The sequence below is a fragment of the Canis lupus genome, chromosome 13, assembly GCF_048164855.1.
Source record: "Canis lupus baileyi chromosome 13, mCanLup2.hap1, whole genome shotgun sequence".
Classification (NCBI taxonomy): domain Eukaryota; kingdom Metazoa; phylum Chordata; class Mammalia; order Carnivora; family Canidae; genus Canis; species Canis lupus.
In genome coordinates this window covers 36,642,980-36,667,632 of record NC_132850.1, presented here as the reverse complement: position 1 = coordinate 36,667,632, position 24,653 = coordinate 36,642,980, and the positions used below count along the sequence as shown (strand labels likewise).

At 35.9% G+C, this 24,653-nt stretch overlaps 1 protein-coding gene across 4 annotated transcripts in view; it reads right to left on the bottom strand.

Moving 5' to 3' along the window:
* Positions 1-24,653, bottom strand: part of METAP2 (methionyl aminopeptidase 2) — a 35,174-nt gene that overhangs the window by 2,497 nt on the left and 8,024 nt on the right. For all 4 annotated transcript variants that reach the window (XM_072773150.1, XM_072773148.1, XM_072773151.1 and 1 more), the window contains 6 exons: positions 21,549-21,614; positions 16,940-17,042; positions 5,789-5,950; positions 4,867-5,048; positions 3,955-4,049; positions 3,624-3,720 (listed from right to left, as the gene is read on the bottom strand). In XM_072773150.1, coding sequence (XP_072629251.1) covers positions 3,624-3,720; positions 3,955-4,049; positions 4,867-5,048; positions 5,789-5,950; positions 16,940-17,042; positions 21,549-21,614 — 705 coding nt within the window. The remainder of the gene's footprint in view (positions 1-3,623; positions 3,721-3,954; positions 4,050-4,866; positions 5,049-5,788; positions 5,951-16,939; positions 17,043-21,548; positions 21,615-24,653) is intronic.

The window sequence follows — 24,653 nt, the reverse complement described above, 5'->3', positions numbered from 1 at the left end:
CAGAAAAAAGAGTTATTCAAAGTCTACAGAAACACAAACATCTCTTGGCTTTTTTTTTTTTAATTAATTTATTTATGACACACACACACAGAGAGAGAGAGAGGCAGAGACACAGGCAGAAGGAGAAGCAGGCTCCATGCATGGAGCCCGATGTGGGACTCGATCCCGAGTCTCCAGGATCAGGCCCTGGGCTGAAGGCGGTGCTAAACCGCTGAGCCACCCAGGCTGCCCCAATCTCTTGGCTTTCTGGCAAAGAGTTCAAGAATCGACTTAAAATTAAGACATGGCTCTACTAAACTCCATGTTGACATAGTTAAATGCAAACTGGAAAACCAGTGGAATATAAAAAGATGTTTGCTACAGTGTTACTGATTAAAAACTAGAAGGGAGTAAGAGGAGATAGTGGGAAAAGAACAAACTATGTGATGACACAACAGGGTCATCTAAAGAGGTATTGTTAATAAAAAGTTATAAAATGCCATGTGATTAGGGATTACAAACATAAAAAAATATGGCTATGGTTAAGGACCAAAAGGTAATGTGAAAATGAGAATTTTGTGTTGAAATGTCAGGATTATAAAACCTTAAATTTTATAATTATAGCACTTATAGTTCGTTATTTTTTTTTTAAGATTTTATTTATTTATTCATAAGAGACGCACAGAAAGGCAGAGACATAGGCAGAAGGAGAAGCAGGCTCCATGCAGGGAGCCTGATGCGGGATTTGATTCCAGAACCCCGGGATCACGACCTGAGCCAAAGGCAGATGCTCAACAAATGAGCCACTCTGGTGTCCCCAATTCAAGTGTTAATAAAGGAAAATCTAAATAATTCCAAGGTCCAGAGACCAATGTCAAATTGTGGTATATTCACACAATGGAACACTACACAACAATAAAATGAAACAATAAAAACAAAAAGTTGGTGATACTGAACTGAAATAAACCCAAAGAAAAAAGAACAAAAGAAGGCACAATTACATATATACCGTTTTGTTATTATATATCAAAATTAAGCACAATCATGCTATTGTTTAGGGATGCATAATTAGGTGATAAAGACCAAAGCAAATGCAAATACTTTAGTACTCCAGACAGTGGTCTGCTAAAGGAAGGCTGCACTAATTCAAAGGGGTATATAGAATTGAAGGGCTTTTGGAGTGCTGGCAACATTCTATTCCATAAGGGATAAAATTATGTAGCTTTCACAGTTTAGCTGAATTTTTATATTGTGTATCTCTAGTGTGTATTTCACAATAAAAAGATTTCTTTTAAAAAGATTTTTTATTTATTTATTCATGAGAGACAGAGAGAGAGAGAGAGAAAGAGAGAGAGAGAGGCAGAGATACTGGCAGAGGGAGAAGCAGGCTCCACACAGGCAGCCCGATGTGGGACTTGATCCCGGGACTCCAGGATCACACCCTGGGCTGAAGGTGGCGCTAAACCTCTTAAGCCACCAGGGCTGCCCTAAAAAAAGGTTTTAAAAAATCTAGCTCTACAGTGCTAGAATTCTCAGTACAAGCTACCTTTTTTATCAGGGCAGAATTAGGTAGCAGGATTTTGAACTCTACAACAATGAAACGATGACAATTATATTTAGAAAATGGCACAGAAAAATAAAAATTAGCTCTTCAAAAAAATTCTCCTTATACAAACAATAAGCTAAGTTTGCTTTAAAATTCAGCAAGCTTGGGCAGCCCGGGTGGCTCAGCACTTTAGCACTGCCTTCAGCCCAGGGTGTGATCCTGGAGACTGGGGATCGAGTCCTACTTCGGGCTCCCTGCATGGAGCCTTCTTCTCCCTCTGCCTGTGTCTCTTGCCTCTCTCTCCTCTGTGTATTCTCATGAATAACTAAATAAAATCTTAAAATAAAAATAAAAATTCAGCAAGCTTTACATTTCTCCAAGATGTGGCAAACTTACCCCACAGGCCAATCAAAAACACATTTACATAAAAAGATTTCTTAGCTATTCCAACCTAACATACAACCAAGTTACATAAAAGCAGGGCACAGGAGTATACATTTTTGTATTACACAGGTTGTGACAACACCAGGCTAATTCTGGGACTAACTGTAAAGGTTAACTTTCAATTCTACAGCTTCTGATGAAGGTAAAAATCATTCCCTTGATGGCTGAGTTATGTGGTTTTTGGAAACTGCTGCTCAGAGTACAGCTTGTCCATTTTTTTATCTTCCCAATGTCATGATTTGTCTATACCCTTTCTGCTCAAACTAGTAAAAATTAATTATACCACCCTCCACTAAGAACCTTAACACAATAACTGGTATCAAAAAGGGGTGTGAGGGGGATCCCTGGGTGGCTCAGCAGTTTGGTGCCTGCCTTCGGCCCAGGGCGTGGTGCTGGAGTCCCAGGATCTAGTCCCACATCGGGCTTCCTGCACGGAGCCTGCTTCTCCTCTGTGTCTCTGCCTCTCTCTGTGTGTCTCTCACGAATAAATAAATAAAATTAAAAAAAAAGGGGGGGGTTTATGTTAAACAACAGAACCTAAAGTGTTGCACCGGCTTAATGGAAAGAATAAGAAGGCAGATACCGATTCCAATATTGCAGGTTGGCATTGTTTTTTGTTTTTTGAAAGATTTTATTTATTTGACAGCACGAGTCGGGGGAGCAGGCTCTCCACCAAGTAGGGAGCACAACGTGGGGCTCAAACCCAGAACCCTACGATCATGACTGAGCCAAAGGCAGATGCTTAACCAACTGAGCTGCCCAGGTGCCCCTGCAGGTTTGCAGTTATGTGGGGACTCAACATTAAATCAAACTCGCTTAATACACCTTGAAAGGCAGACCACAAGCCAACCAAAGTTGTAAAATTAGGAAAAATTAGAAGGGAAAGATAATATGAGAGGGACTTGAATAAGCATTGTTTGTTGTGGCACCAATCCCAAATCTGGGGGCAGGAAATGACAAGTATACATTTCTTAAAAAAAAAAAAAAAAAAAAATGCCCCACTACAGTCAAAGAAACTTGGGTTCTGGAGTTTTTACAAAGTTCATCTAGGCTCAAAGATACCCCATAATACCTCCCATCCAAGTGTGAGCAGCCTTAAAGTTTTTTGATTTGTACTGATGTTCACAAGATCTCTGAGAGAGGAACAAGGATAGACACCATCAGGTTGCAGAGGAAGAAATCCTTCTGCAGTTGGCAGAAACATAATACTCTATCAGTATCAACAAAATTATGCAAAGAATGCTAAGTGATGTGGATTTACTGAGGGCAAGGAGGCATGAGTATCTCTGCAAAGAGGAACATAAAGAAGAGAGAGGATGTAGTTAAAAAGGGAGAGAGGTCATCAATGGAAAGAGCCTCTGGCTTGTCTCTCAGCCTCAATTTAACTAAGTCACAGAAAACCAAGCCTGCATTTTGGCCAGCATGGAATAAATCCCTGGGTGTCCTTCAGTTACCACAGTAGTTTGGCAATAGTTCCCACCTAGTGACCACAGTTTCCCTAATTTGAGGATCACTGACATTTTCCCTCTTTATATTCCCAGGAGATAAAAATAAAGCAGCTGACCCAAAGAAAGCATTCAACACTATTCTGTAAAATTAATTCTGCAAGAGGTCATATGCATTTCAAAGTAAGATACATTTAAAAAAAACATACCTTGATAGGTCTTCCCATCTATTTCAACCTCATAGGATTCCATAACTTCTTGGATGGCCTCACCAACATCACATAGACGGACATCAATTCCAGCACACTAAAAACAAAATGATGTATATTAGAATTTTACAGCAATTTGTTAGTATTTTAAAATAAAGGACAACTAGATAAACTGCTTTGCACGTTATAACTTTTATAAAAGTACACTGTACTAGAATTACACACTTAAAACCCTAAGGCCAGTGGACTGGTCTTACATAATCCAAAGACCTTAAATGGGCTATAAAATGTTCAAAATATGTTCAATGAAATTTCCTTCTAGTTCACATACCTTTATTCCAGTGTTAGTGGCATCCTTTACAGCTTTTAATAATGTATCATATTTGGGATTAAAAGTAACAGTAAAAGCACAGTCAATAATCCTACCTGAAAGAGAAAATTATTTAAGTTGACTTAGCAGCTAGTCAATTTGCCTACTTTATAGCATCTACTCTATTAACTTTGCTAGTTAAAAGGAAAATAAAACGTGGGTTCAAATGAAGGCAGCAATCCAAGTACCCAGATAGCATTCACAATCAAAGTGGAAAAAAGTATAAATTATATAAAGGTTTCAGATCAAAAAAACTAATTCCAGTGTTAGTATATTACTTCAAGATAGTATCAATTCAGTACTAACCCAGGTGGCTAAGCAAAAATAGAAACTAATCAAAGAGAAAAACCCAGGGGACTAAGAAATAGCAATGTGGGCAGAGAAAATGTACAAGGTCCACAGACACTAATCATCAGTCCAGCTTCACCAATTTATCAAAACCTCAGGTAAGTACTTAATCTGAGTTTTATTTTCTCACCTAGGGTGAGATAAAAAGATACTAACCTAATGAGGTTTGGGACAGAATTTAGAAAAGCCAGCAAGTATATTAAAGGTTGGTAAACTTAAAAGGTTCTCAGTAAATGTTTGTTGTTGTACGGATAAATGTCTGAAACAACATGAAGAAATATAAGATTAAGTTCTTCAGATTTTAATAGAAAGAGTAATAAACCTCAATTACCCAAAGATTTGCATTATACTCCATTTAGTAGGATGCTTAAGAGTACATTTCAAAATCTGCCTCAACACAACTCTACTGAAAAGTGTGGCATAAAGAAGAAAACTAGCGAGTTCAAGTAACTATATCCCCACCCAACAGAGAAAAGACTAATTTTTAAGGGGAGGGGAGGGGGTTTCATATTTCCAAGAACTCACCACTTATATGTGTTCCAAAGTCTATCTTACAGATGTCATCATACTGTAATACTGTTGTATCACCAGCATTTGGAGTATAATGGGCAGCACAGTTATTCAGAGAACACCCCGTAGGAAAAGCCAGGCCTGCATTTAATCCATTCTCTTTAATTAGCTTTCGTGAACAGTCTTCCAATTTTTCACTATTAAAAAAAATTATTTACTTTTACATTTTTATCCTTATATATCTTATACATCATCAGCTCCAGAGAGTTTACTAAAAATTCTTAAATTACTTTCTTGAAGTGATCTGAACACTTCCTGGATGTGAATAAGTAAGAGTTCTCTGATGCTATGAAAATAGTAGCTCATCTCTAAAAGATGTAAGAATTTAATTCCACTAGAAATCTAAAGAAACAGAACCACATGAACCACTTTTAACTTAGTTTACTAGGAAATGAGATTCTTAACTTAGACTAATTTAAATGCTGATTATATTTTATTTGCTCAATGTTGCACATTTAAAAAATCGTCTAAATTACAGAATTGTTGCTTGTTACAGCTAATTACTTCTAAAAGGGAAAAACTAAAGAAATAATTACTTTATTGTTTTCTTCACTGCATTATAACTTATGACCAATAATTTTAATATGAATGTTAGCTAGCAAAGTAACAGATCTCCAAATAAAACATAAGAATCATAGTAATGTGTGCATTTGCACATGTAAATGTACATGAGTACAAAATAGGGTGGTTGAGGTACTAATGCCCCTCTTACAATTTTCTCATTACATTTACAGTACGAGATGTCAGAAGATATTTCTAGGAGTTTAACTTCAGGTTTTAGCAAAGTAGTAATGAAAGCCAAACATTACAGTCAGAGTTAGCACTAAAAAAAAAAAAAAAAAATTATCATGTTCTTACAAAAACATATTCCTTTTACCAGATTTCTATCATTGTCATCCCAGGCTTGATCCAGCTCATAACATATTTTCTAACTTGTCGATGTGCTTCCGCAGCTTCTCGAAAATCATTCCAAATCTCTTCACTAGCTTGATCTAATGCTTTCTTTTCTTCACTCGTAGTTCTCCAAGCAGCTGTTCGCCTTTACAGTATGCACAGCATAGTATTAGTCATTTAAGAAACAGCAGATAAGCATTAAAACTGAGAGATAAAAATATATTAAGACATTTTAGATAAAAATGTTACATATTCAGTTTCTTTTATTAAAAGTCAGCAAAGTTTCTGAAATACTAGTCACACAATTGCAATCAAGCCAAATCAAGTTAAACCTTTTGAGAGACTCAAAATCCTCAAGTGAGATTTTATTCATACAGAGACTAAAACTCTGCCACACAAAAAAACATAAAAAGAAAAACAAACAAACAAACAGAGAATTCAGAAGAGAGTCCTAGAAACCAAGCAGTGGGAGAAAAAAAGTCATTCTTCCACTCAAGGTTACAGTCTAGAAGACTTCAAAAGACTATACCAAAAATTAGCATTTAACTTTATACACAGGGTAAGTACTAATGTGAAAACTTGCTCTGGAAATCTATATACCTTCCTCAAAACACAAAATATTATGTGTTTTTGTAGGATTTTTTCTAATTGCATATATATAAGAAGTGATCTTCCTTCCTTGAAGGATATAGCTCATATTTTAAAACTGCCAAGAGCAACAAACATTTTCTATTCAGTATCTGGGAATGAGGAGATCCACTGACTCCCTTTTAAGCGCACATTTCAAAAACAGTTAACGGTTTTCAAATGAAAATCTTTTAAGAAGTTGTAACTTTCACACATTAAGCAATATTGAATATACAGTTCACAAACTCAGTGATCACTGATGTATAAATACACTCAGTTATAATAAAAGTGATGTCTTCGGGATGCCTAGGTGGCTCAGCAGTTGAGCGTCTGCCTTTGACTTAGGGCATGATCCCAGATTCCCATGGAGCCTGCTTCTCCTCCCTCTGTGTGTCTCCGCCTCTTTCTGGGTTTCTCATGAATAAATAAAATCTTAAGAAAAAAAAAGTGATGCCTTCAAGAAATTCCTATTTGTCTTAAAGAATAGCTTGCAGGCAAATCCAGCCTGGCGCCTGTTTTGTAAGTAAAATTTTACTGCAATACAGTTATGTCCGTTTGTTTACAGACTGTCTATAGCTACCTGCATGCTACAAAGGCAGAACTGAGTAACACTTAAGGCCTGAAATATTTACTGTATGTCTCTTTAAAGTTTATATAACTGCTCTACACTATGCCCCTAAGTTAATGCCCCCAAATGCTGGGAATTGTTCTGTCACTGTCAAGTTCATATGATTACTTCCTACTGCAGTAGCTACCTGTGTGCCAACATCTAGCACCTCTAACTTGCTACATAGACTCAAAGGGGCTGTCCTATGTCAATTTAAGGGTACTTAATCATCAAAGAGGCTTCTTTGGCTTATTTTGTTTGGAAATGTATTTTGGATCTGTATACTGACATTATCGGAGAACTGAAATATTGCAGCACCATCTCTTAAAGTCAATTTTATCTCCACAAATACTTAAATGCGTATGAATTACTTTTATTAGAATAGTGACAATCCAAGAGGCAATTCCTAATAAAAGCATTCAAATGAACATCCTTAGACTGAAAGGTAACAGGAAAAGATTCAGTAACAAGTATATTCTCAAAATGATGGGACAGACCAGCCACAATATCTAACTGAAGATGTAACTCCTCAGTCCATGCTCTCCCATGAATCCAAAAATATTTCCCAGGAACAAAGAACCTGAATATTCTAAGAACAAATCATTTTCTGGCAGAAGAGAGTAGTGGCTAAAGTCTCAGATCAATTTTTAAACAAAACTTATCACAATTCTTCATCTCATCCAAGGCCATAACTCTGGCACATATACTTGACAATGACTGAACAGCCATACCTATATGCACACCCTTGTCTCAAAAGCCACACATTTTGTGAAAAGCAAAAATATCCTCAAATGTTTACTCTAGGATGGTCCATCCACAGGGAACTGATGGATATCATGCATGTAGGGCCACGAATATGAAATTGGTCATTATCAATTCCCATTTCTTCCCAATTCTTCAAACCCACTTTTACAGGTTAAAATGTTAAGTATAATTAAATTACAAATGCTATTTGACTACATTTTAGAATCAAAATACAGTACAATAAAAATCCCCAATCTGAAATCAATAGGCCTCACATGATCTTATACTTTTTTTTAAGATTCTATTTATTTATTCATGAGAGACACAGAGAGAGAGAGAGAGAGAGAGAGAGAGAGAGAAAGACACGTAGGCAGAGAGAGAAACAGGCTCCATTCAGGGGGCCCAATGCAGGACTCGATCCCAGGACTCCAGGATCACACCCGGGCCAAAAGCAGGTGCTCAACTGCTGAGCCACCCAGGCATCCCTGATCTTTTATTTCTGAAGCCACATAGCTGATTCACAGAAGCAGTGAATTCAAAAGGTTATGGAATGTACTGCATTATTGGTAAAGAGCTACCAATCAGAAAATGGATTAAAGGGAGTGCTGGGTGGCTCAGTCAGTTAAGCATCTGCCTTCAACTCAGGTCATGATCCCAGGGACCTGGGACTGAGCCCCACACGGGGCTCCCTGTTTAGCTGATTGCCTGCTTCGCCCTGTGCCTCCCCCTGCTTGTGCTCTCTCTCATATAAATAAAATCTTAAAAAAAAAAAAAAAAAAGAAAATGGATTAAAGAAATTCTAAGTCTTGAGTTCAAATTGAAAGTCATTAAAGTAATATTCAAGCATCTAAAATTACAATTCTAAGCTTGTACTAATTACAAAAAATATGAAGGAGCTGCTCCCCTTTCCAAAACCTAGTATTTTGATGTTCAGTCTATTTAGCAAAAATAGAGAAATTAATTAAGATGAAAAAAAACATGCTGAGCTCATAATAATTATCTGAAAGAGCAATTAATTCATTCAACTGACAGAGGTGGGTTAGAAATGCTTTTAAGGGGCATCTGGGTGGCTCAGTCGGTTGGGTGTTTGCCAGGGTCCTGGGATCCAGCCTTTCATCAGGCTCCCTGCTCTATGGGGAATCTGCTTCTCCTTCTACCCCTCCCCCTGCATGTGTTCTTGCTCTCGCACTCTCTCCAATAAATATATAAAATCTTAAAAAAAAAGGCTTTTGAAATATGTTGTGTCTGCACAACAAAACTATCAGAATAACTGCTCAATAGAGAATCCTTATAGAAGTGTTTACAGAGTATGTAAATTCACACCTCTTTCATATTTCTGAGTCTTCAGTATTTCATCATTTTTACTAGATTAAGGGCATACATATAAGTAAGACCAAAAGATACAAGGAATCCAATTAATAATTTCTTTTTTTGGGATCCCTAGGTGGCTCAGTGGTTTGGCGCCTGCCTTTGGCCCAGGGTGTGATCCTGGAGTCCCGGGATCGAATCCCACGTCGGGCTCCTGGCGTGGAGCTTGCTTCTCCCTCCTCCTGTGTCTCTGCCTCTCTCTCTCTCTCTATGTCTATCACAAATAAATAAATTTAAAAAATTAAAAGAAAATAATAACAATTTCTTTTTATTAATCGCAGACTTTTAAAAAAAGATTTTACTCATTTATTCATGAGAGACACAGGGAGATAGGCAGAGACATAGGCAGAAGGAGAAGCAGGTTCCCTGCGGGGAGCCCAACGTGGGACTTGATCCTGGAACCCCAGAATCATGCCCTGAGCCAAAGGCAGATGCTCAACCATTGAGCCACCCAAGCGTCCCCAACTAGTAATTTCAAATTTCATAAACACTTGTAAACTAAACACATGGATAACTTAAAAGCTAATTGTATTTTTAAAGCACTGTATGGCATATTTATTAAAAACCATTTAAAAATGTCCCTAAATTTTTTTTTAAATGCATGTTTTTAACCCAGAAAGAATTAAGAATGCATGCAGACATGACACCAATTTCTTCTGAAAACTGGTACTTAGAAGGGAAAAAAATAAAGCATGTTTTAGCTCTGCCTATAGTTAACTAATAAAGTTAACTGATACTCAGCTGATAAAGGAAAATCCTTCTTACAGAATGTCAGCTAATAAATGTAGAAGGAAACAAAATTAGAAAATCACCATTTTGCAGTCCCCAGTGAAATAACTGAGTAAGCATGGATGGGTATTAAAATAATTAAGTAGAAAGTTGCTGAAGCAAAGAATATTCCAATGGTACCAAATTACCCCCACAGATTACTTGGAAACTGCAAAAAGAAAAAAGTATCTTTAAAAAAGAAACAGTTGGCTGTTACCAAATTAACCAAGTGATCAAACGGTAAAACCAGTACTAAAAAAACATAACTTTACAACTGATGTAATAGACTATGATATAATATGAAGCACATATCATAAATGACATGTTTTTCCTGTCAAAAACATTTAATCTAAATCTAATCTAACCCTTTACAACTAATTCTGGTTTACAGAAAATAAAGGAATAGAGAAAAAAGTTTAATGACACCACAAGGATACAGTAAGAAAAATTGCAGGATAGGAGTCTTTCTAAACTAGTCTCTTCAAAAAGTCAGTGCAACAGAGAAGAAAGCGAGAATTCTAACCATATGCACTGTATGAACCTTGACTGAACCCTGGTTGAGAGGGCAAAAATAGCTTAAGAGATATTTCAGGGACAATGGAAAAAAAATTCTAAATATGAACTAGGTATCTATATAATACTGGAAAATTACTCTTAATTTATGTAAATGTGATAATTTGGAGAATATCTAATTCTTGGGAGATGCTTTAAGTTTGTTTGTTTTTCTAAAACAATCACGTGGCCCAAACTTACAACCCTGAGTTCAAGACCTGAGCTGAGGGGCATCTGGGCAGCTCAGCTGGTTAAGCTTCCAACTCTGGATTTCTGCTCAGGTCATGATCTCAGGGTTGTAAGATTCATCCACAACAGGTTCAGTGCTTAGAGGGGAGTCTGCTTCTTTCCTTCCTCCTCTCCCTCTGTCCATATCCCATCCCTCTGAAATGAATTAAAAAAAAAAAAAAAAAAAAAAAAAAGACCTGAGCTGAGATCAGAGTCGGACACCTAATGACTGAGCCACCCAGCCCAGATAGATCCTTAAAGTTTTTTTTTTTAATTTTTTAAAAAATACTTTATTTATTTATTCATGAGAGACACACAGAGAAAGAGAGAGGCAGAGACACAGGCAGAGGGAGAAGCAGACTCCATACAGGGAGCCCGACGTGGGACTTGATTCTAGGACTCCAGGACCACACCCTGGGCCGAAGGCGACACTAAACCACTGAGTCACCCGGGCTGCCCTGATCCTTAAAGTTTTTAGAAGTGAAGACTCAATGGAGACCTGAGGTACCTGGCTGGCTCAGGCAGCAGAACAAGCGACTCTTGATCTGAGGGTCATGAGTTCAAGTCTCATGTTGGGGTTGGAGATTACTAAAAAAAAAAAAAAAAAAAAAAAACCTCAAAAAAACAAAAAAACAAAACCACCTCATTTTTAAATGGTCTAGCAAAAAAAAAAAAAAAAAAAAAAAGAGAAAGAAAAACAAATACATACATCTACATCTACATAGACATATAAAAATACTGTTTATTTCTCTACTAACATGAAAAGAAATTTAAAAATGGGTTACAGAGGCACCTAGGTGGCACCTGGGTGGTTGAGCATCTGCCTTTGGCTCAGGTTGTGATACCGGGGTCCTGGGATCAAGTCCTTATCAGGCTCCCCACAGGGAGTCTGCTTCTCTCTTTGCCTATGTCTCTGCGTCTCTCATGAATAAATAAATAAAATCTTTTTAAAATATTAAATTAAAATATTAAAAAATTAAAATGGATTAAAAAGCTGTTTGCAGTATAGATCTATCTTGAAGAACATTCCCAGGTATTTATAATACACATTTATATAGGGACTATAGAGGAAGAAATAGCATGTTAATAGTGGTTTTAAAATTCATTGGTAGAATTTAGAAGAATATTTTAATTTTTTTCTTTTTGCTTATTTGTATTTCCTACCTCTTCTATAATGGATGTGTACTGCTTATAGAACTGTCCCAAATAACTGCCTACTAAATTTAGAAATAGGTATCAAGAATTTGAAAATAATTCTTCATTCTACATCTAGAGATCTAGAGTAAGAGAAAAATCAGATCTGATTAATATACAAAAATGTTCATCATAAAATTTTTGCTATGGTAAAAAAAAATTTGCTATGGTAAGAAATTCAAAACTAGGGAAATATTCAAAAATAGAGAAATCACTAATAAAATTATGCTAGGTACAATAGAGTAGCATTATAGTCATTCAAAATTGGTTTTAAAAATGTTTAATGGCACAGGAAATGCACACAGAATGTCAGTTTTTTAAAAGGGAAAATTATTAATTATAAGAGGAAAAAAATAGTAATATCACACTAGAGAAACTGGATAATACCTTATCCAAGTGATGAAATCTGACATTACATGCCTCAAGATGTTATCTGAAAAGGATAGGTTATCTACTTGTCCAGTATTCCATCCAAAAATATACAAATTACTGGGCGCTTGGGTTGCTCAGTCAGTTAAACATCTGACTGGCTCAGGTGGTGATCTTGGATTGAGCCTCAGGTGGCTCTGCAATAAGCAGGGAATCTGCTTTTCCCTTTTCCTCTCCCTCTGCCCCTCCCCCTGGTTCATGCGCTTTCTCTCTCTCTCAAATAAATAAAATCTTAAAAAGAAAAATACACAAAATATTCAAATAATTCAGAAAAAGTAGTATGAATACAGATTCACCAATAACATGTTCCACATTTGCCCTCTATCTATCTTGCAAGGAGAAAATTTAATGTTACTGGTATATTACACAGTATATGCGTAATTGTCATACTCCACTGAGAGAACAATAGATGAGACAAATGTTAAAGAAAACCTGAATAAAAGGTATGCAAGAGTTCTTTGTACTATTCTCTTAATATGGAATTATTTCAAAATAAAAAGTTAAATACTGCACTCAACATGGGTGGTAGTTACACAGGTGAGTTCTTTGTGATAATTAATGCAATTTTTAGTAAGTTTATTAAAAAAAAATGAAGAGGGAAAAAAAAGAGAGAAAGATAAGCCAAGAAACAGACTCTTAACTCTAGAGAACAAACTGGTGGTTCCCAAAGGAGAGGCAGGTGGGGGGAGGGGATGGGTGAAACAGGTGATGGGGATTAAGCAGCGCACTTGCTGTGATGAGCGCCAGATGATGTATTGAAGTGCTGAGTCACTATGTTGTACACGTGAAACTGTATGTTAACTAGCTGGAATTTATTTATTTATTTATTTATTTATTTATTTTTTTAACTAGCTGGAATTTAAATGAAAAAAATTTTTTAAAATGAAGGTAGGTATAAAACTATAATACTTTACCAAATCTGTAAGAATACTGATTCTGATCTATTTGCAAATAATCAAAACTGGTTATATGAATGTCAAAAAATATCAAAATATCAAAAAATTACTGAAGACCAAACAATCACAATAATTTTTTTTACTTCTCCACAGCATACATTGCTTTTCAATATTTAAGCATTACTCAAAGAAATACTATAACATATAATTACCATCTTTCTCTATTGTTTCAAAAACAGAAGTTATTCCACCTCCATAATATTTAATTTGCAATAGAAAATGATAGTAAGGATGGAAAGATAGTTTTTAAGGTTTGTAAAATCTCAATTTTTCTTGTATTAAATATTACTTCAAGTGTTCCACCACATTCACATGGTTAATAAAAATATTAACAATCTACTAAAAGCATAGGAAATCAATGACTTTCTTCCACTTTAGCAATAAACACATAGAAATGGAAACAGGTGTGATAACATCTTGTTCACATCAGTAACAAAACCATCAAACACTTAATAAGTTTAACAAAAAAGGGACAGGACCTATCTGAAAAAAATCAGAGTCAGTGGGAAAACATACTATGACAACAGGTAAGACAATATGACACAACTGTCAATTTTCTTAAATAAATGCATAAATGCAATTCTGATCAGACTTGTAACGAAAAGCATTTTTCTGTGGGTTATGTATGTTAGGAATATAAGCCTGAGCATAGCTAAATATAAAAAAGAACTGTGTTCAGGTGTGTGTGGCAGAAAGAGATCTGCCTTAAATTATCAATATATATTTTAAAGTTGATGATAATCAGAGATGCCTGGGTGGCTCAGACGGGTAAGAGTCTGCTTTTGGTTCAGGTCATGATCTCCAGGTCCTGGGACTGAGTACCACCATCATCCCACATCGGGCTCCCCACTCAGTGGGGGGTGGAGGGGGTCTGCTTCTCTCTGTTTCTCCCCACTCCACCCCTCATGCTCTTTCTCACATGTGCTCTCTTGCTCTCAAATAAATAAAATCTTTTAAAAAAAGTTAAAGTTGCTGATAATTAGATCCAAATAGTACTAGCTAAGAATACACAAACAGATCAGTAGAATAAAAGAAATTGGTGGATTATGAAAATATAGTTCCTTCATATGAGAATATAGTATATGCCAAAGGTAGTCATTCAATTCAGTAGAATGATTCATTTATTTAAAAAAGATTTTATTTTCTTAATTGGCAGAGAGATGGAGAGAGTCAGAGAATACAAGTGGGGCAATGTCAGAGGGAGAGGGAGAAGCAGGCTCCTCACTAAGCAGGGGCTCAAACCCACAACTCTGGGATCATGCCTGGAGCCAAAGGCAGATGCTTAACCAACTGAGCCACCCAGGTGCCCCTAGAATGAATTATTTAATAAACAATTCTAGCACAATGGGCTTTCCATTTCAAAGAAAATAAAATTAGCACTCTCAACCTTACACAAAAAAGCTCCACACTAACCAAACGATGTAATAAAACACAGAGTAAGAAGAAAAAAAAAAAAAAAAAAACCCACAGAGTAAGATTTTGGAAAAAAAAAAAAAAAAAAGCTATGAGACTGCTAGGAACCTATAAATATAAAATAGTATAAAACAGAAACACAGGGATCCCTGGGTGGCGCAGCGGTTTAACGCTTGCCTTTGGCCCAGGGCGTGATCCTGGAGAGCCAGGATCGAATCCCACGTCGGGCTCCCAGTGCATGGAGCCTGCTTCTCCCTCTGCCTGTGTCTCTGCCTCTCTCTCTGTGACTATCATAAATAAATAAAAAATTAAAAAAAATTTAAAAAAAATTAAAAAAAAAATAAAACAAACACAGACTATATACAAAATTTTAAAACTTCTGGAAGAGTAAAAGAATAAAGCCAACAATCAAAAAATGCTCAAAATCATTAGCAGTCCAGGAATCATAAACTAAAATATTAACATATTCTTTGATTCAGCAATTCCACTCCTAAAAAACTATCCCATAATAAAACTTCCATAAGAAAATAATACACATACATACACATATATACATATACATGTATACACTCAGAAATGTTTATTACAGAATGGTTTGTAATACGGCTAAAATATTAGAGGCAAAATGAATGCTCATCAATTAGAAAATGGTAGATTAAAGTATAGCATATTATGAAGCCATTCAAAAGAATAGCTATTCTGATGGACTTGGGAGGACCTTTCAAGAAATAGTCCTGAAGGAGAAAGGTGAGGAAAGTGTGCCTGTGATTCCATTCTGGAAAACAAACAAGACCAAAACAGTCCCCTTCTATAAACAGACACAGATGACCACATATATGAGCATATTAAAATATGGAAGGCTACCTGCTGGGTGGTTATATAGGTCTGGAAGGAAGGGAAAGAAGAAGGAACAAGCACAAAAAAAAAAAATTAAAAAAATTGTATATAAAAATAAATGTATTATATGTACTATGAAAATTTATGATAATTAATGTGAAATTACATGTCTGTGACATTTCAAAAATAGATGCTTTAAGATAGAGATAGTAATTAATTTAAATTCAAAGAAAAGATGCTCCTGACATAATATTTCAGAACTTTACATTTATTCCCCTAAGTACCGGGAATGAAGGAGGGGGATTAAAATATAACAATATCACATTCTTCCCTAAAGTCCTAAAATTTAAAGAAAACAATGATATCTTTACAGGTCAATGAAACAAGGCTACAGTAGAAGCTTTCTTAACCAACTATTGCAACCACTGGATTAACTGATGCTCTTTATCCCTCTGTAAAATATACTGACCAATGCCCACTGTATGCTGAATATAAGGGGCTGACAGGTTCCTGTTCTGAATAATAGCAGTAGTTAACACTTAATGCTTACTATGTGTCTGTTACTCTCCTAAGTGCTTTACATATGTTTATTCCTCACAACAACCCTATGAAGTGCTCATTTTATAGATAAAGAAATGAAAGCAAAGACATGATCAATTACTTGCCCAAGTCACAAAGCTAATAAATGTTAGAGCTGGGACTGAAGTGAATCCCAGCTTCTGTGTTCTTAACCAGTCAGCATAATGCCATGATGAATATCTACTGACCAGCTCTAAAGTATCCTTTAAGAACACTTCCAACAATCAGGATATTTGTTTCCAAACCAGTGTAAATCTTTTTTACTTGTTACTATAATTATGTAATTAGTTATATAGTACGTACAAAGAATTGTTTCTATGAAAACTAAATTGACTACTCAGAAAAGTCTCAATAAAGGCAAGTCATCAAAAAACACTTCTGTCAAATTAAGTGTAGGTAAGAACTGCAAATGGTTTCAGGGAAAAAATGTAAACATCCAGGTTCAGATTACTTAGTTTTTATTCACAGAAACTCAAAATGGAGTATTTCATAGACAATGCATTATGGCTTATGAGAAGAAAAAAGCGGAGTACGATACAAAATCCATCTTCAAATATCCAGAATGATGAAAAGCAAGTATTTGTTTAAAGGTAACTTTTATCAATGAAAATTTTAATGTTTTGTGATCCCCATTTTAACATACTTTTTTGATTAACTGAACTATTACTGGTCCCAATCATTTTGGATAAGAGGGCTTCTACTGTATTTTTTGTTAACAAATTCATAAGCTTTTATTAAGGCAGTGGAGCAAATTCTGAGAAAAATAAAATCTGCTTTATTGCTAAGCTATAACTTTCAAAAGTCAAACTGGAAGTTATTTTATGATCCTTACCCATCTTGTGTGGGTGGGTACTCGCATTCTTGTCCTTTGGGAAATACACCATTAGGATACAGGTCACATATTGGAACTGAGGGAGGGTCTGTTTGAACTTTTGCTGTGAGATACAAATAAAGTATTAACTTCTGTAGTTAAAAGTAAAATTAAGCAGTTATCATTTCATTACAGTTTTTCTCAGTTCCTAATGATTATTTTATGTCCTAATTTTAAGGAACCTCCTTGCTATCACAGCCTTATAGTTAAAAACAGAAAATATTTCACCATGCTGGCCACTTCCTCTCCAATTTACTATTGCTTAGGAATAGAAATATTCAACTCTCAAAATTCCAATACGTATTTAAATAGTGTATGTCTTGGCAGAAAGCATACTTCTAATGTTTTGTCTTTATTTACTATAATGGAAAAAGAATAGCAAATAGAGGCCGGTTTTCACAAATAAAAATCAAAGAAGTAATAAAGTATAAAAGAGACTCTATAGCAATGAAGTAAAATATAAAGATATTATGTATTAATAAGTGAAAAATTTACTTCAAGGGTATATTAGGTATAAAAGTTAAGATAAACATATCCAGTGCTAAAGAATATAGGTAGCCATATACAAATTTCCAGATACTTAAAAAGTTAGTGCTTAGCATACATTTTAAGGACATTACTTCCCAAACTATATTCTAAAAGACACCAGTGTTCCAAGATGATTTTTAAAAACAAATGATTTGTCTTATAAAACAATTTTTAAGTACCTAAGAACTATTTAGAGTTCTTATTATATGTAACTGCCTTTTAGTAATGAATGTTGTTTCCAAAAAATGCCAGGAAACAGAGTATATTAATTTATGCAGTGATATAGAATATTCAATGTGTATCTGCAGCATTTCAACTACTGAGGTGAAATATGTGGTTTCCATTTGATTATAACTGGTCTTATGGATTGTGGATCTTAAATTTCAACACATTTTGCTCTCTTTGTTCTGCAACGGGGGGAAAAAAGAACTACATAAATACAAGTATAACTGTTCATTGAGTCAAATCATTTACCTATGGAACCATACTTCGGTTCCTTCTTTTAACCCAAACACACAGCATCTCATGAGCACTAAATGTTTTTCTCTCTTTACATAATGTTTAAGTGTTCTATGGGCAAGTAATCTTAAGAAAACATGTTTTCAGTTCCTCCTAAGAGAGAACTTTAGAATTTAAAATCAAAAAAGATCTTAGAGGGGGACACCTGGGTGGCTCAGTGGTTTAGTGCCTGCCGAAGGCCCAGGGTGTGATCCTGGGGTCCCGGGATCGAGTCCCGCATTGGGCTCCCTGAATGGAGCCTGCTTCTTCTCCTTCTGCCTGTGTCTCTGTCTCTCCTGAATAAATAAAATCTTAAAAAAAAAAAATCTTAGAGGTCATCTTAATTTTGCTTTACACTTAAATCCAGGAATTCCATAATGCCCCTGACAGATGGCAGTGAGCTTCTAAGAATGGAGACAGTCTTTATCTCCCAAGTGAAAATCCACTCATTTTGAAAGAACTGTAACTATTATAAAGCTCTTCCTACATTAATTCAATACCTCCTTGTTACTTTCATCTGTTAGTTCTAGCTTTATTCTTTGCAGTTGAAAGAATTTTACTTCTCATATTTACTGACTCCTTTCCCTCTATAAGAAACCACTTTAAAGGGGCACCTGGATGGCTCAGTGGTTGAGCAAAGGTCTTTGGCTCAGGTCATGATCCTGGAGTCTTGGGATCAAGTCCCGCATCGAGCTCCCTGTAGAGAGCCTGCTTCTCCCTCTGCCTGTGTCTCTGCCTCTTCTTCTGTGTCTCTCATGAATAAATAAATGAAATCTTGAAAGAAAGGAAAAGAAGAAAAGAAAAGAGAAAAGAGAAAAGAGAAAAGAGAAAAGAGAAAAGAAGAGAGGAGAGGAGAGGAGAGGAGAGGAGAGGAGAGGAGAGGAGAGGAGAGGAGAGGAGAGGAGAGAAGAGAAGAGAAGAGAAGAGAAGAGAAGAGAAGAGAAGAGAAGAGAAGAGAAGAGAAGAGAAGAGAAGACCACTTTAATGGGATGCCTGGGTAGCTCACAGGTTGAGCATCTGCCTTCAGTTCAGGGCATGATCCCAGGTCCGGGAATCGAGTCCCGCATTGGGATCCCTATGAGCCTGCTTCTCCCTCTGTCTATGTCTCTGCCTCTCTCTGTGTCTCTCATGAATAAATAAAATCTTTAAAAAAAAAAAAAAAAAAAAAAAAGGAAGGGATATGATTCTTAACCCCCTCACCCCTATTTGCCAACCCAGAATTTGTCAATGTTTCTTTTAGGTTGGTAATAGAATGGACTTCTATTAATAGTCTAAATAAGGTATAAATTAGTGTAAAACTATGATTCTAAAAATCCTACAGCTGTTAGTTAAGACTCCCTGCTTTTTGTGTTATATCACACTAGCACTCAAAATCCTTAGATCCTATCACCTGTACTAACTTTATATATGTCTATTAAATTTCAACTTAATACTAGCCTATTTCTCAGTCTTCCTGATCTTTTGAAATCTTGAGTTTTATCAACCAAAGTAGTATCGCATTATCTTCAGCTTGATCTCATCTACAATTCTGATAAAGATGCCTTTTATATTATCCATAAATTATTAAGGACTTGAAAAGATCATTAGACAAAAAAAATTGTACTCAAAACAAGAGGGTTGGAGTCCAGCCTTAACCACTTATTAATTGTGACTTGGGACAAATGGCTTGATGTGCCAAGCTTCAGTTTCCTCATCTACAAAATGAAGAACCAGATGAAATCTTGGATAACCTTTGAAAATTATAATGCACTATGTCCAAGTTATTATCTAAAACTATGTAGAATTATAATAATCTGTACTGCAGCTATCATTAACTATCATTTATAACTCTCTCACTTTATAGATGAGGAAAATGAGGGCAATAAATAGCCCATAATTACATTATTTGGTTTATTCCAGAAGTGATTTATGATAGCCTACGAGGGTATTTAAAATACACAAATAGAGACAATAAATTAGAGAATAATAAAAACATGGAAAAAACATAAAATAGAACCTGAAATACTGCTAATACAAAACCATAGATTTGGCTCTAAGCCCTCTAATAGCCAAAATACAAACAAAAAAACAAAAGAACTAGTTTATTTGCATGGGTCATGTTTATGAGATAAACACATTAGGTACTCAGGAAAAATATTATTATTCTTGATACCAAGACCAGACAAAAGATTCTCCCGAGAGTACTCATAAAGAAATAAAATGAACAGCAAGTTCAGTAACATCCTCAGAGGAGGCACAATAAAAGCTGATGGCATCATACTAAAACATGTGTCAGTGGAAGAATTCTACCAAGGGCAAATAGGCAGTAGCCCTTTAACATTCCTCCCTGCTTACCTATCTTCATTAGGGAGTAATTTAAGAGACTGGGAGAAATGGTTCTCTGAAGCCATTCTCAGGTAATACCACGTCTCACAAGCACACTGTTAACAATTTTTGAATGGAAGGAATAGGACATCACAATCACTGGAAGATTCCTAGAACACATGGACTATACGGGCAGCCCCGGTGGCCCAGCAGTTCAGCACCGCTTTCAGCCCAGGGTGTAATCCTGGAGACCAGGGATCTAGTCCCACGTCAGGCTCCTTGCATGGAGCCTGCTTCTCCCTCTGCCTGTGTCTCTGCCTCTCTCTCTCTCTGTCTCTCATGAATAAATAAATAAAGTCTTAAAAAAAATATGGACTATGCAAGGGACATACCTGACATCCTATGACAAGAAAAATCTAAAAGTAGTTGCCTGAATAGAAGGAAGGCTATCCCCCATCCTCACCTGGAGAAACATCAGGAATATTGCTGATAGAGCCAAAAGTTTTCTTAAAAAATATTTAAGAACTTCTCTCAACCTAGAGATAAAAATGAGTAAAGCCCCCAATATCCTGATTCATAAAATTTCAACCTGAAAGACTTAAAGGAAGGTATAACCAGATACTCAGTGGTCCCTAATAACGCAGAGGGCATCCAGAATTAGAACTTGCTCTGATTCTCAACCCAACCTTTATTCTCTAATACTTTACAGTCTCCCTGTCTCCTTAATAGAATTTCAGGTCCCTGAAGAGGCTTGGTTTGCCATTTATAAAAACAAAGCACAAGCAGGATCATATTTTAAGTAAATACGAAACAGTACAATGTTATTAATAAAATTTAACGACATGCACAAAGTTTAATAAATATTCATCAAGAATCTCTTAGCTTCAAAGCTGGCAAACGATGTTTATCCTATTACTGTAGAGTGGTACCACTTTACTCAACCCTGACGGAATTGTTATTTGTTATTCAAGTTTTAAATTATCAACTTATTCCTAAACTGCAGTAAAATGCAATCAACTTATTATCAACATCCCTTAACTCAATAATAGGTAAAGAAAATACCAAAAGGATTGTTAAATGAAAAAACAGTTGTGAGCTTCACTAAATTCTAGCTTTATAAAGCCTAAATGTATTTCCTTGACATACAATGGGATCTTAAGGAACTTCAAACCCACTCTTCAAACCTGCTGGTTAATACACATTTTTAATTTGTCAGGTTAGATCAACTTAAGACACTAACGTCCTCTCTTCTTCTTCTTCTTTTTCTTCTTCTTTCCAGTTGCTCCATCTCCATCCCCATCTCCATCTAGGAAAAGACCATTTAAAGTATTTATTTAAACTTCATAAGCAGAGGAACAAGGCAAGTATAAGCAGACAAGTACAAATACACAAAGCATCTTAAATAGCACATAATGAAGCTGGCACAATATTCTTAGAAAATAATTCTGAATATTGCTAATGTAACAGAATTTGTGTAATCAAAAGCACTAAGGAAACTTGACTTCAATTTACTCTAATAAAAGAATTGTTGAATAAGATATTCTTAAGAATAAAAACTGTATTAACTCTTTCAAGAGCTAAGAACTAGTGTTAATTTAATACTAATAATAATGACCATGTGACTTCACCTAAAATAATACTAGTGTGCTTACATATGCTTTGCAGTTCAACACCCGTATTTCATGACTTCATGTGACCCTTAAAGCAACTTTATGAGATAAAACAAGGAATGTTTAAGGGACATGCCCAAGATAATCCCAACCGGTAAACAGCAGAACTAGACCAAGAATTAAAAAAAAAAAAAAAAAAAAAAAGAACTAGACCAAGAATTTGTCACCTAATTCCCAATCCAGGGAGGAGTATTTGCGGTGTCATATTTTAAAATATCTTTTCCTGCATAGTTATTATTAGAGAAAAGGAGTTCTCCTTCTGGTCAAATTATATGCAAAAATCAGAACGTATATATACTTTTACTAGGTTCACAGTTCTCAGATTCTCAAAAGAACCTGATGCCCAAAAATGGGGATTGAGAACTAATTCAAGAAAGGGGCACCTGGGTGATTCAATCAGTTAAGTGTCCAACTCTTGATCTCAGCTCAGGTCTTGATCTCAGGGTCATGTGTTCAAGCCCTGTGTTGGGCTCCATGCTGGGCATGGAGCCTACTTAAAAACAAAAAACAAACACAATATCTGCCTGCCAGATTTTTTTTTTTTTTAAGATTCTTTTATTTGAGAGACGAGAGAGCACAAGCAGGGGGAGGGGCAGAGGGCAAAGGACAAATGGACTCCCCTCTGAGCATGAAGCCAGACTTGTGGCTTGATTCCAGGACCCCAAGACCATGTCCTGAGCCAAAGTCAGACACTTAACCAACTGAGCCACGCCAGTGCCCCTGTCAATTTTTATAACAATCTTATGAAGCCCATACTATACTCTTGAACTTGGAGAAAAAATAAAGAATGCTATTATGGCCAAAATTAAATAAACAGTGACTTAAAATGTTTTAAATAAAGGTATCAAAAATAGACTGAAGTGTCTGAATTTCTAAAAATACTGCTCAATAATTAGAACATTCATTAAGTACTCCCATCTACCCACAAATCACACTGCTATAAAATAAGGAAGCTGTGGCAGACAAATGGAAGTTGACAGCTTAATAGTATGTTCACCATATAGTGTTCTTTTAGATGTTTCACATAGTGGCAGTAACTCATGGCTAGTGTCAATAATTGTAGATCATGAAATCCACACCCATAAAATAATGTCAAATGACTGCTTACATTTTCTTCTCAAAGAGCTCTTTTACTCCCAGACCGATAAGCAGGAGACATAAAGGAATTTTTCTTTGGTATATTCTTCTAATTATCAAACCAAATTGCAACCTTTTTTATCTTTTTTGCAAAAACGATTAGGGGTTTCAATGACCCCCAGTTGTCTGTGAGCTCTTTAAAGATTATATACCATTTCCTAAGTTAAGGCACAGGGCTAAGCATGTGATAAATATTCATTCTATTCAACAAATGAATGTTCTTTTAGTTTATTTTATCCTGTTTTTTTTCCACCTAAATGAGAAATAGGAAACAGTAGTTTAGCAAAGACGGAGATAAGAAGATATAGGGCTTTAATGGACTGATAGGAAACTACCAATATGATAATTTTTTACTTACAAAATTGCAACTTATTTCTATTATTTTCTTCTTCTGTGAGAGAGAGAGAGAGAATCCTAAGGAAGCTCCACACTCAGCAGAGCCCAAGATGGGACTCAATCTCATGACCCTGAGATCATGACCTGAGCCAAAAAACAAGAGTCAGACGCTAAACCCCTTGTTGCTACAAGCATTCCCTCTTTTAAGTTTTTTTTTTTTTTTAAATTTTTAAGTAATCTCTAACCCAATGTGGGGCTTGAACTCACAACCCCAATACGCAAAGTTGCACATTCTATCAACTGAGCCAGCCAGGTACCCCACAAAATTGCAATTCCTTATGTTTAATCTTATAAAATTGGGTATAAGAAACATGGGAACACCGTGGAAACATGAATGACTTACTCATTATTGGCTTCTAGATTCAAAAGTCCAACAAAAATAACATGAAAATTTTTTTAGAAAACACAACTTTCAATTTCCTCATGTGTCTTACAATCTAATTCACATAACTTGTACTACAATTTTAATAGTAACTTTCATTCATTCAGTAAATGTTTCCTGAGTTCATAAGTGCTAGGTAACAGGGACAGAAAAACAAGGTAGTCTTTACTCTGGAAGAACACACAATGCTTAGCATACTGCTACATACACTAGATTCAACCTAAAACAAATGCTTCAAGATGTATAACTAATTTTAGGGGTGCCTGAGTGGCTCAGTCAGTTAAGCATTTGTCTTGGCTCAAGTCACTATCTCAGAGTCCTGGGAGAGAGCCCCACATCAGGCTCCCTGCTCAGCAGGGAATGTATTTCTCCCACTCCCTCTGCTCTCCCACTTATGCACATGAACGTGCGCTCTTTCACTCTCAAATAAAATCTTAAAAAAAAAAAAAAAAGGCGTATAACCAGTTTTAAAAACATACTAAAAATCCTGCAAGCTGTGTGATCTTGGGCAAATTATTTAGCCTCTCTCTACCTCGGTCTCTTCATCTTTAAAATGAGATAAGAGGGATCCCTGGGTGGCGCAGCGGTTTGGCACCTGCCTTTGGCCCAGGGCGCAATCCTGGAGACCCGGGATCGAGTCCCACGTCGGGCTCCCGGTGCATGGAGCCTGCTTCTCCCTCTGCCTGTGTCTCTGCCTCTCCCTCTCCCTCTCTCTCTCTGTGTGACTATCATAAATAAATAAATTTAAAATAAAATAAAA